Source organism: Epinephelus lanceolatus, chromosome 24 (genome assembly GCF_041903045.1).
Source record: "Epinephelus lanceolatus isolate andai-2023 chromosome 24, ASM4190304v1, whole genome shotgun sequence".
Lineage (NCBI taxonomy): Eukaryota > Metazoa > Chordata > Actinopteri > Perciformes > Serranidae > Epinephelus > Epinephelus lanceolatus.
In genome coordinates this window covers 18,342,531-18,360,736 of record NC_135757.1, presented here as the reverse complement: position 1 = coordinate 18,360,736, position 18,206 = coordinate 18,342,531, and the positions used below count along the sequence as shown (strand labels likewise).

At 41.7% G+C, this 18,206-nt stretch overlaps 1 protein-coding gene across 2 annotated transcripts in view; it reads right to left on the bottom strand.

The window, feature by feature from the left end:
• The window catches only part of stk11ip (serine/threonine kinase 11 interacting protein), a 40,850-nt gene extending 23,359 nt beyond the window's left edge, over positions 1–17,491 (bottom strand). For both annotated transcript variants that reach the window (XM_033616293.2, XM_033616294.2), the window contains exons 1-17: positions 17,315–17,491; positions 17,008–17,075; positions 15,304–15,506; positions 15,078–15,152; positions 14,837–14,932; positions 14,646–14,753; positions 6,034–6,105; positions 5,792–5,921; positions 5,325–5,428; positions 5,113–5,202; positions 4,612–4,653; positions 4,292–4,450; positions 4,040–4,121; positions 3,342–3,830; positions 3,031–3,251; positions 2,738–2,848; positions 1,069–1,309 (exon numbers count right to left, since the gene is read on the bottom strand). In XM_033616293.2, coding sequence (XP_033472184.1) covers positions 1,069–1,309; positions 2,738–2,848; positions 3,031–3,251; positions 3,342–3,830; positions 4,040–4,121; positions 4,292–4,450; positions 4,612–4,653; positions 5,113–5,202; positions 5,325–5,428; positions 5,792–5,921; positions 6,034–6,105; positions 14,646–14,753; positions 14,837–14,932; positions 15,078–15,152; positions 15,304–15,506; positions 17,008–17,074 — 2,290 coding nt within the window. In that variant the 5' untranslated portion in view covers position 17,075; positions 17,315–17,491. The remainder of the gene's footprint in view (positions 1–1,068; positions 1,310–2,737; positions 2,849–3,030; positions 3,252–3,341; positions 3,831–4,039; positions 4,122–4,291; positions 4,451–4,611; positions 4,654–5,112; positions 5,203–5,324; positions 5,429–5,791; positions 5,922–6,033; positions 6,106–14,645; positions 14,754–14,836; positions 14,933–15,077; positions 15,153–15,303; positions 15,507–17,007; positions 17,076–17,314) is intronic.
• Between the last annotated feature and the right edge of the window lie 715 nt (positions 17,492–18,206).

Here is an 18,206-nt window from a genome sequence, read left to right as displayed (position 1 = left end):
TTCATTCCTAACACGTTTCATATGAGGAGGAAACATTTGTTTGTATCTGCAGGGCATGTATTTCCGTCACCCACAGGCAAACAAATGCCTAACGTCAGACACGTGCGAATGAAAAAAGGTATTTGTTCCCTCAAACACTAACATGAACACTAACAAAGGGAGCATGGATCCAAGAAATCCCAAAAACATCTGTCAAACAAAGCCTGTGCGCAGCCTGTGCGTGCCGGAGCAGGTCTTAATATTAGGTTTGGCCGTAGCACTGGGAGGCGGCTGCTGGAGCGAAGGGTATTATCTATCTGCTGCTAACTATAGAGGTGGGAACTGAGCGCAGCGGCCCGCTCGGCAATGAAATAGAGGAGATAACTCCTGGGATGCTTCACTGGGGCTCATCTGAACCCCGAAGTTTGTTTTGGGAAATATGCAGCCTGGTGCAAATTACCACTGGGAACCTGATAGTTTAGGAGCTGTCATGTTTTGATGTCAAACGATAAACTTTTTTTGCATGACTGTGACAGCAGTCCAGGTGTAATGTGTGACCTTGTTTTGTGTTTTTTCTCCCTTATCTTCAATTTTCACAAACCCAGCTGATGTTTGAGGGTGAAAGTACTGATTTAAGTGGAAAAATTTTAAATGCGTGTGGTGCTTTATTTTTTTGGGATGGTGAGCCTAAGCATGACTCATCTGAAACGGTGCGTGACTCAGTATGAGTATGAATCAGAAAAAGGATTTTCAAAGTCAAGGCTGTGGCATTTGTGTGGGATGCTTTGACAGTTTCAGATATAAACTAAAGCCAAACATCACGTTGCTTGGGAGTTTTTTCACCTATGAGCTGTGTTTAAAGGTCCAGTGTGTCATAGGTATGTTTTCTTTAGGGTATAATCACTTTGTTATGTCACTTTACTTTTTAGGGTGCCGGGCTCTACAGATGTAAATTAGTTTAATAGTTAATTAGTTGGCCCTGATCCCACCAAATAAATACATTTGAAATTAACACACAAGTTTTTAAAAGCGAAAACAGAGCAACATTTGTCCAAGTGTTGCTGTAAATTCCTCTTTCATCACTCTCACCTTTGCTGTCATCATTGACCTCCGTCAGCTCCTCCTCATTCTGTTCCTCCACACCTTCTGGTAGCAGTGCAGCCCCTCTCCTCCTCCTCCCTCTCCCTCCTGCCTCCTCTTCACTGCCCTCTCCCTTAAGCGTGAACTCTGACCTGCAGCGAAGGCACTGCAGGCGAACGCAGCTGGGGCGGAGCTCAAAGTCACGCTGCTGGTTTTCCTCCGCCACAGGAGTCAGCACGTCAGTCAGAGCCTAGTCAGCAAAAAGTAATGTTTTTAAAGGCATAGTTCACCTCCCCAAATGACCAGTTGGATATTAATTCCTCAGCCTGTGTTATGTTAAATTCAGAGAGAAAACTTTGTTTTTTTTTTGCAAGCCTCCCCAGTGAACGAAGAATCCAAAAATGGAGAAAATTCTTGATGAACTAAAGTCATAAGGGTCCACCTTTAACAACACTGAAACTACATCAAAACATCTGTTTAAAAACTCTCACATAACTTATGCTCAGTTCTTCCCAAACAGATCGCCCTTTTCTTACAAGGAACTGAACTAAAAGTGAAACTTACCGACGCTCTCTGCAAAGCCAGACTCCATTGACAAAAACAGTATTTTTAACTCGCAGAACACAGGATCTGCTGATCTGCCACTGCCTTGATCAGTTTGTTTGTATTATTGTGTAAAATTATGGATTCTGTCAATGGAGTCTGGCTTTTTCTTTTTCTTTTTTTCAATATCCTGTTGTAAAGGGCTGTCTATTAGGGAAGTACTGAACATACGGATGGATAAATGACACTTGTATTATACTGCAGTGGTTTTGTGAGAGTTTGTAATGGATGTCTTGATTTAGTTTTGCTGATGTTAAAGGCGGACCCCTATGACTTCAACTCACAAAGAATTGTCTGTGTTCCTTTAAAGTCAACCACTGCCTGTGGAGAAAACAGTTGTCAGTTGTGAGAAGTTGGCCATAGCTGACTTAGAAGCTAGTCTGATGAGCCAGCTTCCTGGTGTAACAAGTACACAAGTAAGCTATCTAAATGTTCAAAACTTTACAGCTAAAAACTAGAAACTGTAGGAGCTCCACAGAACTTCTCAAAGGGCCAAAAATCAGTCCAGCTGAAGGATAATTTCAGGATTAAATCATTTCTGGTACTGACATAATGACTAAGAGTTTCTGGTAAAGTCGAAGGTGTTTGTTGAGGTTTTACACTTTTCACTTTAGCTATGTGTCTGTTTATAAAACATGACTCCTCAGTCCCTGACTGCTCACCACAAATCTGAAGACATCCTGGAAATGCCTTTCTGTGTTAAAATTATATCTGGCACAGATTTGATGTTGCACAATGTAAGAAGACATAAGTCATAAACAAGATAGTAAACATGGTACAGAGTGTTCTGCCGGATGGTGACATCACATTTGAAAACAAAAGGTATCCGGGTTTGAGTTAAAGGCAGCATGTGAGCATGACCAGACCTGTACAGGACGTCCTAGGAGTCAGAAGGTGGGTATTGTTCTCATTTTCGTGGATGTGCTTTGCTTCTCTGTAAGTGTCTTGCATTCTGTTCCTATCATATATGTGGGCGTGTAGATTAACATCTCTGGGTTTAGTTTCTAAGTCTTTTGCAAGAGTGTGAGCTTTGTGTGCCGTCTTATAGAAACAAGTACAAGTACTTGTAATCAACCTGCAGTGCCTGGTGTGGGTCATCATCAAGCAGGACATAGCGTCTCCTCTGTTTCTCCCTGCTGATGTAGGCGAACTGAAGCTCCACAGCTGGAAGCATCTCTTCTGTCTCCTGAAAGAAAAAAAGAAAATATTTTTATTTATACATTTATGCCCTTAAAGCTGACAAATACGCTTGAAATCAATATTACAATATACAAAGTTTATTTGGCGATGTTTTAATATGCAACATTCGGTGAACTGTTCCTTTAAACCCCAGGATCTTTTTCTCCACCCTCTCCTTCCTCCTCTTACCCCTCGGGTCCAGGCAGCCTCTGTGGCCTCCACCTGAGCCAGGCTGCTGAGCTCCAGGCGGCATCTTTCCCGACCGCGCTGGGTGTCCACCTCTAGCAACAGGCCCTGTTTGATGCACAGGAACACCTCCCTCCTCCTCTTCCTCCTCTCCTCCTGGCCCTCACCGTCTTCTTCCTCTTGGTCAGATAAAACTCCCACAAGTAGGGGGTGACACAGGTCCACTAACAGCAGAAAAAGAGATACATGTATGAGTAATGCTTGTCTCTTTGTGTTGTCACGCTACTGATATTACAGCTTTTTCTCTACCCTACCTCCCAGATCCTCCTCCATTTCCTCCTCCTTAGTGTCTCCGCTCTGCCCTCTCAGCGACCTTTGTGACTCCGGACTCGGTCCAGGTAAGCTCACCGCTCCCTGGCTCGCCACTACTCCATCCACTGTGTTCTCCTCCAAGGTGGAGCTATGACCGGGCCACTGCAGGGTAGACTCTGTTTCCAGCTCTGCATCCACAGACGTCTCTAGTCTGGGCTCAGATGAGAGCAGCGGTTCGGGGAGGACCTCTGGGACTTCCAGGGACGGTGGAGACAGCTGACGCCCAGAGCTGATGGACGGATGTGTGGTGGTGTTCAGGCCGTTGGGGAGGGGTTGAGGGTGAGAAGCTGGTTGGTCAGTGTTGACAGTGGTGGTGATGGTAGAGGAGGGAGCTCCATCGAGATGGTGCTGGTACCTCAGCCAGTCCTCACCCAGCTGATCTCTAAAGCTGGACATGCGCTCAATCTCCTGCTGGTGGGGAAGGACAAGGCCTAGTGGAGAAATAATATTAACATTTATCTTTTAAATATTTATTTAACAGCTGAGTACACTTTAGTTTAAGTCACCAACAATAAATGCAGCCAATAGTTAAAACTACAAGTGGAAAACTTGGATAAAACAATGGAAGCCAGGAACAAAAGGATGTGAATTTTTAAACAAATATAAAATCACATGGGACAGAGATGCTTTTAAAACCCACTCTGTGAGGAGGAAAGTTGCCTGGGCTCGTAATCTGTATCACTGGGCTCGGATATGCTGGCCCTCCGCACTTTCACCTTACTCTGAAACACAAAACGGTTTGAGATCAGAAAAATGTGCCACAGCATTCAGTTTGTCAGTATTCACCTGTCGAGATAGATCTGTAAAGAAAACCATTTTGTGAGTTCAAATCCTTTTAAAATGTAGCTTTTACATATAGGACATATTTCACATCACAGAGCAGCTCTCTTACCTTCCTCCTCCGAATGCGTGAGACTCCCACTTCAACTGACATGCTGTCACTGAGCTCCCCTGCACCACTGGACCCTTCCTGGTTACCCCGTTCTGGTGGCATGGCAACAGGAGGTGCAGTCTGTACCTGGGCGATCAGCTGGCCTGGTTTTGGCAGAACCTGCAGACAAGAGTGGTCTAATATTAGACTATTCCCACTGGACAGAAATCCACTGACACTTGGCTTTTGTCTTTAGTTAATTTATCGGCTCCGATCGCTAGTCAGATCATATTGGTAAAAAAATAAAAAATATATATATGAAAAAAATAACAGAAACTTACTGATAATTCATATGAGGACAGTGGGGAACCATCGAGTTTAAGCTGAAAAGACAAACACACACACACACACACACACACAAAAAGTGTAGTTATGTAAGAAAGAAACACCTTGGAGTTCACAATGGTCGACAGACAGGAAGCTGTTTTGGAGCAGTTCTGTATGTTTAGAGAAGCTGTGCTTTCAGATAAATCAAGACATACAATATAATGCCTTTGTTGATACAAAGATGAGCCAACAGCTGCTATTATGGGAACAGTATGTTTGAACATCACAGGCTACCTCGGAACTTGAACATCTTCCCAAAACTTTTTCCATTTCTATTTTATGCTTTTGGACCAGAACATTATGTGATCCGCTTCTGTCTTCAGCTGCTGCGTTGTACTGTATATTATATACTACACTGCTGCCTTGATGTCTGAGACCAATGTCCACGCAGGACACTTTTAGAATTGTTTTTCAGTGTTTCATGGCTCACATGTCTAGCTAGAATCATGACTCACTCTGAGGTTTGCAGCCTTTGGGGAGAGATGTCGGACGGTGCAGGTGCGGTGGGTCTTCTGGAAGTACAGCGGGTTGCCCTCCAGGCTAAGCTAAAAGAAGATGTAACTTTTTAAAGAGTCTCATAAACAATTTGTCAAGCAAAAATATGTTATGAGAATAAATGTGTCCACAAAATATATACTTCTGCATCTGTGTGCATGTGTTTCCTTACTGTGTTGAGGCAGTGCAGCAGGGAGAGAGGAGCCAGCTGGGAGTGCTCCAACAGGAGGTTGTAGGCCAGGTCTAAGTGCTGGAGTGAGGACAACTGCTCCACACCTGTTGAATAAGACAGCATAACAAGAGCATAAATACGTCTACATAAAACAAACCTAACTTGATTCTCATGCTTCTCTCCCCTCTCATCCAAAAGACATAACAAACAGGCAGGTGTAAGGTTATCTAATGCTTCACTGTGTGATGATAAACAACATCCAAGACAAACAGAAGGACTCCCAAAACAGTTGGAGGTGGGACTCACCGCACAGTGATCAGCTTCCTGTTTTTCAAGTTTTTAAGTTTTGTGGCTCACTCCTCCCTGAGATCTGTGATTTTATTGGCCGACTACAACCAGGGACTGATCCCCTGTGTTCAAATAACAATATGAGAATATCTGTAGATATCTTTATCAGTTGACTTTACCGTTAATGGTCTCCAGCTCGTTGTTCTTGAGGATGAGTGTGAGGAGTTTGGCTCTGGCACTCAGGCCCAGCGTTGGCGCCCTCTGCAGGCAATTGTAGCCCAGGTTCAAGTGTGCCAGTTCACTCAAGGGCTGAGAGGAAGCAATGAGGAAATGAGACATCGCCAGAGGCAGAACAAGGTGTTGTCACCGGCAGGGAAATATTTTTTTAATTGAGATGAATTATAATGAAAAAAACAGACACCTTGAGAAACTCAGCACACTCCTGAATCTTGTTATGGCTTAAATCTAAAGACTTCAGGACGTTCAGTAAACTCTGTGAAAGAAAGAGAAGAGACGATTGAAGTCAGGTGATGATAACATCAACCAGTGAATCAGTAATAATAATAATAATAATAATAATAATAATACATTTTATTTAAGGGCGCCTTTCATGGCACTCAAGGTCACCTTACAAAAGTACAGAAGTGCATAAAAACAGGGATAAAAACAAACAATAAAATATAGCCGCGAGCGGCAATCTGCGGGTTCTAACCTGTTCTGCCCCAAACCAGCCACCGTGACCCTCACCACTCACCGTGACCCTCATCTGCCGTAGTGCAAGACGTTCCCCACTCTGTCCCTGAAAGCTCCAAGCAATACATACTCTTTCCAAGTCACACATTTCTTGAAATCGGGTTTTCAGCTAGCCTACATGCTAATAACATTTGTGGTATACTTTCACATAGAGACTCCATTTGAACATCAAAACATAAATTGAAATTTTACCTATTGATGCGTATTTCAAAGTTTCAATAGGTATTTTAATGTTTAAGCAATCACAGTTCCATGATCATGATAATTTTGAGAGAAATCTGGAGATAATAATGGATGTGTATGGGAGAGGCTGTAAAATATTCTGTAAGGCTAAAGACACAGATGTGAGTGTACTATTATGATTTTACCTAAATGAAGGTAAGTGAAAGTTCAGACAGGAAGATCATCTCTTTACGTAAGTATACCTCAAAGCCACTTCTCTGTTTTCCCACTATCCTCTTGCTCCACTCTTCTTCACATATTTCAACAAGTCACAGTCTGCCAGCCTCTCCCTGTTCTCTACCAATCCGTCATTAGCTGTCAAATTTCTCTCTCTGCTGTCATCCAGCTGTCATTTCAGCAAAACTCCCAGCCCACCTCCACCCCTGCACCACCTCCATCAAGATACAGACCATCTTAATCTGGATCTTCAACCGAGAAGTTCCCTCATCCGGTGACCTCAAGATTCCCTACCTTCCCCAGTGTCTAGGCCGGGGGGTGGGGGTAACTACTTCAGTTGCAAGTTTCTCATCCACAGATCAGTTTACTCAGCTGGTCTCCTCCCCATGGTCTAAGTGTCAAATTATCAAACCATTCTAAATATATTCATGTGACCTCAAAAGTCACATAACTATAGCAACATGTGCACATGCAGGCTTTTTTATTCAAACATGACATAATAGCTTCATTTGCATGAAGTGGTATTATGTGGTAGTGAGGGTCCGTGTACCTTTTGATAGTTTGATATTTTGTTTTCAAAATGAAACGGATTTACGGAAATATGGCCGTTTTCCCGTTATTCCGTTTTGAGACACAAAACGAAATAACGAAAGTGCTTCCGTTTTCCCGTTTTCTCTTTCAAAACCAAATTACGGAAAAACCAAATTGAAACGAGACCCAGATGCATTAGCTAGGTACAAATAGGATAGGCCCAGTACTCTATGTCATTGTTTTCTCTCTGCTCAATTCCTACAACATTGCTTTTTGTGTTTATCTTTCTTAACCCCACCTGAACAACCACTAGTGTATAAAAATGTTATGTAATGTTTTATGTTTCCAAATCAAATGAAATCAAAATGATAGTAGGCCTATTTACCATATTGTTCAACCAGGTGAAGTTCCAAAAACATAGGCTAATCTGTGGCATTTTACTAAATCTAAAATAGGCCTACATGTGCCGCCCTCTTCAAGGCTAAAAAATGTCCTGACATCATGTTTGTTTCACTTATGTTGTAGGATGGGAAGTCATCAAATATTAGCAAAACTCACAGAGTGAGAGAGACCTGCAATGTCTGTTTGTCAGTCTGTCAGGCTGTCCTGGCCATAATAGTATTAAACTTAAAATCTGCACCATATCATTAATGATTAACAAGACTGAGTAACTACATTGGAGTTGGAACCCAGGATCAACTGTGTGAACATACAAGGAGTTATACATGTAAGCAGAAAGGAGAGTGGAGAGAAATCTGATGTAAAGAGAAAGCTTGGGTAAATGACATGCAGTAATCATTTCGTCCATCGCTGCTTACTTGGGTGACATGCATAAGATTTGTCTACTTCTCATGAGAATTGTGTCATATAACACACGCGGCCTGCGTCTAGGACACAATGCAGCGGATAAGGCACGGCGACTTGTTGTTGACAAACTCCTTGAGGAAACTGACATTCTTTGTCTACAAGAAACTTTTCTTGCTAAACAGGACCTGGACAAGCTTAACTCTGTTCATAGTAACTTCCATGGGGTGGGGGAGTCAACCACAGATTTGAGCTTGGGGTTGGTTCAAGGCAGAATACCTGGAGGTGTGGCCATTATGTGGCATAAAAAATATGACCCTCTGCTCAGTGTGATTAGATTGAGAGTAGACTGGTGTGTTGCAATAAAAGTTTCTTATAATGGTAATGTTCTTATCATTTTGAATGTTTACACACCTTATGAATGTTCCAGTAACGAGGACCAATATCTTCAAAAGCTTGCTTTTATTGGCTCTTTTATTGAGGAAAATGAATGTACCCGTATTTATGTAATGGGTGATTTGAATGCAGATATCTCTGATAGGAAGTCTGTGTTTGGCCGATACCTAGTTGAATTTTGTCATGATAATAAGCTCTTGTTAACAAGTAAGATCCATTTGCCAACAGATAGCTATACATATGTCAGTGAGGCTTGGAATACAACATCCTGGCTAGATCATTGTGGAAGCACAGCTGATGCCCATGAATGTGTGGATAAAGTTGAGATTTTGTATGGGTTTGCAACAATGGACCACATGCCTGTCTCCATTATGCTCAATGTAGAAAACCTACCTACAATGACCACGGATGATAATCAGGTTAATCATGGTAGGAAAATTAAGTGGGCTAAACTCTCAGAGAACGACCTGCTACATTATCATGACTTGACTGAGAAGACCATAGGTAACACTGAAATTCCATATGATGCTATAATGTGTGATAATTTCAACTGTGGTATGCCAAATCAGAAAGAAGAGCTACAGTGCCCTCCAAAAGTATTGGAACAGTCAGTCCAATTTGTTTACTTTTGTTGTAGACTGAAAACATTTGGGTTTGACATCAAAAGATGAATATGAGACAAGAGATCAACATTTCAGCTTTTATTTCCAGGTATTTACATCTGGATCTGATACACAACTTAGAAGATAGCATTATTTGTAATGGAACACAAAATTTTTAGGTGACCAAAAATATTGGAACATATAAACTTAAAATAGATTAAAGTGAATGAGACTTAATATTTAGTTGCAAATCCTTTGCTTTCAATAACTGCATCAAGCCTGTGACCCACTGACATCACCAAACTTTTGCATTCTTCTTTTGTGATGCTTTTCTAGGCTTTCACCACAGCCTCTTTCAGTTGTTGTTTGTTTTGGGGGGTTACTCCCTTCAGTCTCCTCTTCAGCAGGTAAAATGCATGCTCTATTGGGTTTAAGTCTGGAGACTGACTTGGCCAGTCTAAAACCTTCCACTTCTTGCACCTGATGAACTCCTTTGTTGTTTTGGCAGTGTGTTTTGGGTCGTTATCTTGCTGCATGATGAAGGATCTCCCAATCAGTTTGGTTGGATCTTTCTTTAAATTAGCAGACAAAATGTTTCTGTAGACTTCTGAGTTCATTTTGCTGCTGCCATCATGTGTTACATCATCAATGAAGATGAAAGAGTCCGTCCCAGAAGAAGCCATGCAAGCCCAAGCCATGACATTACCTCCACCGTGTTTCACAGATGAGCTTGTATGTTTGGGATCATGAGCAGATCCTTTCTTTCTCCAAACTTTCGCCTTACCATCACTTTGGAAAAAGTTAATCTTTTTCTCATCAGTCCATAAAACTTTTTCCCAGAATTTTTGAGGCTCATCTCTGTACCTTTTGGCAAATTCCAGCCTCCTATTCCTATTCTTCTTGCTAATGAGTGGTTTGCATCTTCTGGTGTAGCCTCTGTACTTTTGTTCATGAAGTCTTCTGCGAACAGTAGATTGTGATACCTTCACTCCTGCCCTCTGGAGGTTGTTGCTGATGTCACTAACAGTTGTTTTAGGGTCTTTCTTTACAGCTCTCACAATGTTTCTGTCATCAACTGCTGATGTTTTCCTTGGTGTACCTGTTCGACGTCTGTTGCTTAGTACACCAGTGGTTTTTTTCTTCTTCAGGACATTCCAAATGGTTGTACTGGCTATGGCCAATGTTTGTGCAATGGCTCTGATTGATTGTCCATCTTCTCTCAGATTCACAATTGCTTCTTTTTCACCCATAGACAGCTCTCTGGTTTTCATGTTGGTTCCACCTCTAAATGCAGTCTGCACAGGCAAAACCTATCGTACCCAATCTGAAACTGAGCTCAGACATCCAGTGCTATTTATTGTTTGAATAATCAATGTAATTGGGAGACACCTGGGCAACAAAACACACCTGTCAGTCACATGTTCCAATACTTTTGCTGTCATGAAAAATGGGTGGGTTCAAACAAAAGGTGCTATCTTCTAAGTTGTGTATCAGATCCAGATGTAAATACCTGGAAATAAAAGCTGAAACGTTGATCTCTTGTCCCATATTCATCTTTTGATGTCAAACCCAAATATTTTCAGTCTACAACAAAAATAAAGGAATTGGCCTCACTGTTCCAATACTTTTGGAGGGCACTGTATGTGTAATATATGACAGAATTGTGCAGGGTCTGAATGAGGCTAGTAAACCACTCATTCAGAGAAAAGCAAAGAAGTACAGCTTCAGGCCAGGCTGGAATGAGTATGTGGATGAACTCCACCAGCAAGCCAGAGAAGCTTTTAAAAATTGGGTTATCGCTGGTAAATCAACGCATGGACCTGAGAGTGAAATTAAAAAGAAAGCTGTTGCTAGGTTCAAATATGCAATTGGGAAATTGGCTTTAAACAAATCCTGTGGCCTTCATCTGGTCTCTGCAGAGCATTTGAAATTTTCATGAATGAAATTTTCATTTTCAAGAATGAATGAATGAGTGAATGAATGAACTAGAAAATTTCACATTAAATTTTGAGTGTGCCTGATGCTGGCTGCCAACTAGTATCCCCATACCAATACGCTAATTATTAATAGCAGTAAATGTATCACTGTGTGTCTGTGTGTGTGTGCATGCCTGAATGTGTGTATGTTCACGTGCTGTCGCCGCGTTTGTGTATGTGTGAGTCTGTTTGTCTGTCTGTGTGTATGTCCACTTACAGATAGAAAAAACAGCTTAACTTAACAGCTAAAAAAGACTGCAGTCTAAAATGTCCAAGATGGACACAGAAAGACAGAGACAGACAGACCCAGACAGGCAGACTGACACATATGTAATTACCTCTGTATGATGAGGCTTTAACTGCAAAGAAGTCAGGTTGCTGAAATATTCAAATTTGACTGTGCTGTGACACACAGACGATTGGCCGAACGGCTGGAGTTGATTCAGCCAATCACCAGTTGGCAATGGCACAGTCAAATTTAAATACACCAAGAAAAGGCAGAAACTGAGCCAAAAGTTCCTCTCAAACTCCAACTGTTTAATGAAAAACCGTAAGTGCTACAGCTACAAAAAGCACACCGTGAGTGAGAGGACAGGATGCGGATCACAAAGGTGTAAATTTCATTTCTGTGGTGTGAAAAATGAGGCCAGAGCCATGATGGACATAAGTGGAATGGTCTGCTTTCTTCCAGAAATTTGGGCTCTCACTTAACATGGGAGTGAATGGGGCAGTTGGTTGGACTTGTTGTCCTTTTAGACCACCTGCAGCCAAAACCCTAAATCCATTTTCTTCAGCGGTCACACCTCTGCGACCGGAACGGCTTTTCCTACAATTTGGTGTACAATTTGTGTATGTAGAGTGAACAATGTGGCCGCACCAGTGAGTTTAAGAGAAAATTTCTTGATGATTTCAGAGGTGCTGTGCACTCTAGCGATGACATCACCCACTCTAACTCTCAACATTCCACGCAATACACACCCATTATAAATTCTGAGAAGGGCTGAAAATTTCATGATTTTTAAACAGCTGGTGTAGAAAAACTAAAAGAGATATGGAAAATATGAATCAGTCACTGAAAGTCGATGGCAATGTCAACATTTCAGAGTTGGAATGGAGTTCCTACGTGAATGTATGAGTTCGTGAAGTGTGGGTGAAGATGAGTGAGTTTGAAGGATTTTCTCATTGACTTCCATTATAACCAAGTTTCAGAAAACACTGAATATTTTGGAAAGTTTAAATGGGATTGAAAAGTTGAATCATATGTAAAAAGTCAAGGAATTGCTGAATATTTTCCAGTTTGAATGGAGTTTCTAGCTGAAAGTATGAATCCGTAGTTACCGTTTGAAATTTTGTGATTTTTGAAGATTCCGTAATTCATTTTCAATGGAGAAAATGGTTTGGCGGTGGCGCCCCCTATGTGCCAATCTCAAAATCTTTTTTTGGGTGTGTTCTTGGTCCCCTTCTGATGATATTTACCCAGTTTTGTGACGATCGGAAAAACGGTTAACATTTTACAGCCGATATTCGCTAAGCCCCGCCCTTTCCAAGGACACTTTGCTTGACGGCAGCCGTGTTTTTCGTCCGATCTTGCTCATTTATAATAGAAATGAGTGTCTCGGTCCCCCGATGCCTCATACCAAGTTTGGTGTTGATAGCACAAATATTTCAAAAGCTTATTCATTTTACTGTTTTTAACATTATTAAAATTAGCAAAAATTCTGTAAGGGTGGCATTCATGGTGCAAGAGGCTTTTTTGTAGAGGACTATCAGGAGGATGTGTGTGCAAAATTTCAAGTCAATAGCACTTGTGGTGCGGCGGGCAGAGCCTTTCAAGCTTTACACTCTATGTTATAGCGCCCCCATAAGGCCGATTGGGACCAAATTTTTTGAGCAGTATTTGGATGTCATTTATAGTCCATGTACCACGTTTCATGTCCCTAGGTCCTTCCAGCTGGTCATAAATTAATAAAACGCAAATTATGACGGTTAATGATGAATAGGCCACGCCCACTTTCACCTATCAACATGGCACTCAAGATATGAGTTAATAGCCACCCCTAGAGCATGCATACCAAATTTGGTGAAATTCCATCCAATGGTCTTTGAGATACAGATGTGTGGCATTTATAGCGCCCCCTATAGGCTGAGCTCAAAATGCTTTGGTAGGCAGCTTCCAAGTCTCATTGTGGACCTACCCACCAAGTTTGGTGATGATAGGTCAAAGGGTGTGGGAGTTATGGCCAATCAATTCTAAGCTCCGCCCACAGCAAAGATTCATTGGTCCGTGGCGGCCATGTTTTTTGACCAATCTGGCTCATTTATAATAGAAATGTGTCTTGTCATCCCCTAAAGCCGTGTACCAAATTTGGTGTTGATGGAGTCAAAATTGTAAAAGTTTATGTCACTTTACTGTTTTTCAAATTATGCAAATTAGCAAAAAATCTAGTCAGACGGAGCTTAATGGTCCCAGAGGCTTTTTTGTAGAGCACATTGAGCTGGACCTGTGTGTCAAATTTCAAGTCAATCAGACTTATGGTGTGAGGGGCGTGGCCTCCCAAAAAAGTCATTTTTAAGCCTTAATTACAGCGCCACCATGTGGCCGAATGGGCTCATATTTTAATAAAAGTTGATGCACATCATTTCCAATCATTGGGCCAAGTTTCAGGTTTCTGGCTTATTCCAGCTCACGGGAATTTGAGCTCAAGCGGCAGACAACAAAAAATAATAATAATAATAATAATAATAATAATAATAAACCGCTACAATCTTAGAAGGGTTCTACCCCTTCGGGGTTAGAACCCTAATAAACCGGTACAATCTTAGAAGGGTTCTACCGCTTCGGGGTTAGAACCCTAATAACAATAATAATAATAATAATAATAATAAACCGGTACAATCTTAGAAGGGTTCTACGAGCGGCTGAATGCTCGGCCCCCCATGGTGACGAGGCGAGCAGAGGGGACAGAGAGATGGATGGAGGAAGAGGATCGGAGGGTACGGGTAGGTACAGAGATATTAATGAGGTCAGAGAGGTATGGAGGGGCAAGACTGTGGATGGCTCTGTATGTATGGAGTAGGATTTTGTATTGAATGCGGTATGTGATGGGGAGCCAGTGGAGCTGCTGCAGGATGGGTGTGATGTGGTGAGTGGATGGTGTTCTTGAAATGATGCGAGCTGCTGAATTCTGTACCAGTTGAAGTTTATGGAGGGTTTTCTGGGGGAGGCCAAACAGAAGGGAATTGCAATAGTCAAGTCTGGAGGTGACTAAACTGTGAACCAGAATGGCGGTGGAGTGAGGGGTGAGAGAGGGGCGGAGGCGGTTGATGTTTCGGAGGTGGAAGTAGGCAGACCGGGTTATGTTGTTAATGTGTGCTGTAAAGGAGAGTGTGCTGTGGAGGATGACACCCAGACTCTTTACCTGAGGGGAAGGGGAGATGGAGGAGTGGTCGAATGGAATGGTGAAGTTATTGGATTTGTTGAGAGTGGATTTAGAGCCAATTATTAACATTTCTGTTTTATCACTGTTTAATTTGAGGAAATTGAATGATGCATCTGTGTGTGTTTTCCTCACTAGTGACTGGTCAAGGCAAACAATGGAGTTGTAGCTAAAGTTGAGGGTGTGCAGTTCAAGCCAAGGCAGTGCAGAGCTCAGGTCACCTCCACACAGGGAAAGCAGCTCCTAAAAAACAGACACAGACATACATAACGCTGCATTTGACTCTTTAAGGGAAGACATGGCCTAAATACACTCAGTGACAGTACCTCCAGGGAGCTGAGGCTCTTTGAGCATGTAAAGACCTCCAACTGGGAGTAAACTCCGCGGAGTCCCTCAAGACAGTGTGGAGGCACTCGCTTCAGCTGGTGAGGAAGAGAGACACCAAAAAAAGCATATAATGTTCCTGTTTTTAGGACAGATAGATGGAAAGGTTGAAGTGGTGGAAATAGAGGAAGAAGCAGGGATGGAATAAAAGAGACTGAAGAAGCAATGAAGGATTGCAGTTACCTCCAAACACTTTAAAGACTTGAACGGGAAGATTTTCACCACAGACTGAAGTCTTGCCCCTGGTGGGTTGATGAGCTGCGTTGACAAATCAAGACACACAACATGTCATAAGTAAGAACTCCAGGCCAGGGAGTAAGCAACTGTCACCACTATTCACACCTGCTGACAAACACACTTGGAAAACACATGGAAAACACCAGACCCAATTTTAGGCACCCTTGCTCACCTTAAGGGAGATGGTCTTCTGCAGGATGTCAAACAGGAACTGCAGCTGTAGCAGAGAATCAGTGTCAGCAGGGTGGGAGGGCAGCGCAAGGAAGCCATGCTGCTGGCTCCTGGACAGCAAGTGCTGTTCAAACAGCCTGGTGAGCTGCTGCAAGCTGGCCGCAGGCAAGGTCAGAGTGCTGGTGCCGCCCAGCACCAAGTCGCCTGGAGGTTGGGAGAGACAAGGCATTTAACTCTTAAGAATCCAATTTTAATCCACAGCTAAATATACGAAGTGTTAAGCTAAATGACAAGATCAAGCTAACTGCACAATTCCATCAACAATCTTCAACCTGGACCCTTTCCCCCCAAGTTTTTGTGTCTAAATGACCAATTCAGTGCATATTTGCACCGTCAATGTGCGTCCACTAAGAGTGCTTGTTTTTGCCACTGAAAGGCTCAGATTGTTATTCTAATGTCTGACAACATTATTGAAAGGATCCCTCCAGAGATAGACCTCTTTGTTTCAGAGTAAGATCCTTTTTGTTTAAGAAACAGCCCTGAAATTGCAAAATGACAATTCCACCAGACTCCACTGTAAAACACACTTCGTTCAAAGTCGACAGAAACAAAATAAAACTTACAAAAAATGTCTTGGTTTGTCTTTCCACTGTTCTGACAATTGACAACTCTGGTTTGGTTGAAATAAACCCTCAATTCACCCGGTTAGATGTGAAAATACACTGACTCTATACATGATAAAATTACTGTTTATTTAAATGGACTCTGGTAAAATTTGTGTCGGTGATTTCAGAGTGTTTCTTGTTGAAGAAAAAGGATCTTACCCTTAAGCAAAAAGGTCTATCTCTGTAGGGAACCTTCCATAATGTTGTCAGACACTTACAATAACAATCTGAGCCCGTCAGTGGCGAAAACAAACGCTTTAAGAGGACATAAATCAATGGTGCAAACATGCCCCGAGTGGTTAAACTGCAGCCTGTTTCACTGCTGTTGGTTGCAGCACACTTGGTCAGTACAGTTTCAGAAACTGTTGTTCCCATTAGTCACTTAGACACAAAAACTTGGGAAAATAGGGTCCAGGTAAGAATATACTGAACTTACCCTTTAAATTGAATAAATTCAACACCATAACCATGCACAAGCAAAACTCTGAGTTGACACAGAGGCAACAGTCACTACTAAATATATACTGAGTGTACCCTGTGCAAATTTACCTATGTAAAAACTATCCCTGTGCAATTTTGATAGAACAAATAAATTTAAGTTAGTCTTCAAAAGTTGGGCAAACAAGTGCACTCAGCAATAGTGTCACTTAGTGTTCAACTGAATGAAGGTGGGCATCAAAATCAAACCCACTCAGGAATCATTTCATTCACCTTCCATTTATACATACAGTATCACATAAATCCATATCTGATCAGATATGTCTGAGCATGATCAAAGGACCAAAGCACAACAAAATCAGATTTTCACAAGTACAAAGAAAGACTCTTTCCCATATCAGGCTTTCCCACAAAGGAAATCTGGATAGTCTGTAGTTCACGTTGTCTTAAGTCTGAGTGAAGACAACCACTGACACACAGCACCCTGCTGTTGTTTTGGCTGAATTGGCACACTTTGCACAACCCTTTAGTCCCCAAAATAAATTAGTATTTAACTACACTTAAGGAAAAGTGAGAGTGAACTGTATCTGACTGTAACATACCATCATTTCGGAGCAGTGTGGCCAAGCTGTGTACAAGGGAGGACTGGCCACTGTGAGGTGCAGCCATCCTAAAACGTTTCAAACAAGACATAACGTTACTATTAGCACGAAAATACATCGACAGAAAAGAAACATATTCCCTCTATAGTATATAACAATTTTAGCGTGTCACCTTTATTCGTGTAAGTGTCATTGAAGTCATAGCTAACATTAGCAACAGAACTCTGCCCTCACTGCAGCTAACGATAGCTCAGCTAATGTAAACTAGCTAACCAATTTCCTGGTAGCGAAGCTAAAAGCGACGTACCTGTGCAGTGACAGCCCCAAAATGGATACCTAGCATACAGTTTTACTTTCACAGAGCAGTATTAAAACGTGTTCATTTTTGTACATGAAGAAAAACAAATTTTCCGGGGTAAATTCATTGGTTTCGTTGCACTGTGCACGGTGATGTTGACTTTTTTTTCGTCACATGACAGCTTGCCTGAAGCCTCTATGGTGGCCCCGATAGACCAAAAGGATTGTCACTCAGAATAAGTCGCAGCCTCTCCTCTCCCTCAGCTGAACTGTCAAATAAAATATGAAATTGCAGTTTTTAATTTATTTAATTGTTGCATATAGTTAGAGCTTTATCTCCCACTGCTTAAAAGACACAAGGAGGAGAAACTAGCTTATGTAAACTCAGAGAATGCCCTTTAATTAGTGTTTTTCTCTCCTCCTTACTCATCAAAACTGATTGACAAATGCTGTCACGTTAGACAATGTATGGCTATAATCATATAAAATCTCAGACTTTAGCATTATTTAGCAAATTTATATTACTTTATTTCATCTTGTATTCACCAGCATGTTATATCTTGTTCTGATGACTTCAGAGCAACACAAAGTGACCAAAAGACACACAAAATGACCTTATTCAGACACAAAATTACCTCAGAGACACAACATGACTTGAAAAGAGACACACAGCAATTACAGAAAGACAAAAACATCCACAAGGAGACATAAAATGACTACAAAGTGATACAAAATGACCTCAGACACACACAAAATTAACTCAGACACAAATTGACTACAGACAGACAAAAACAACCACAAGGAGAAACAAAATGAACACAAAGAGATACAAAGGAACTGCAAAGAGACACAAAATAGCTACTAAAATGTGTAAAACAACCACAAGGAGACACAAAGTGACC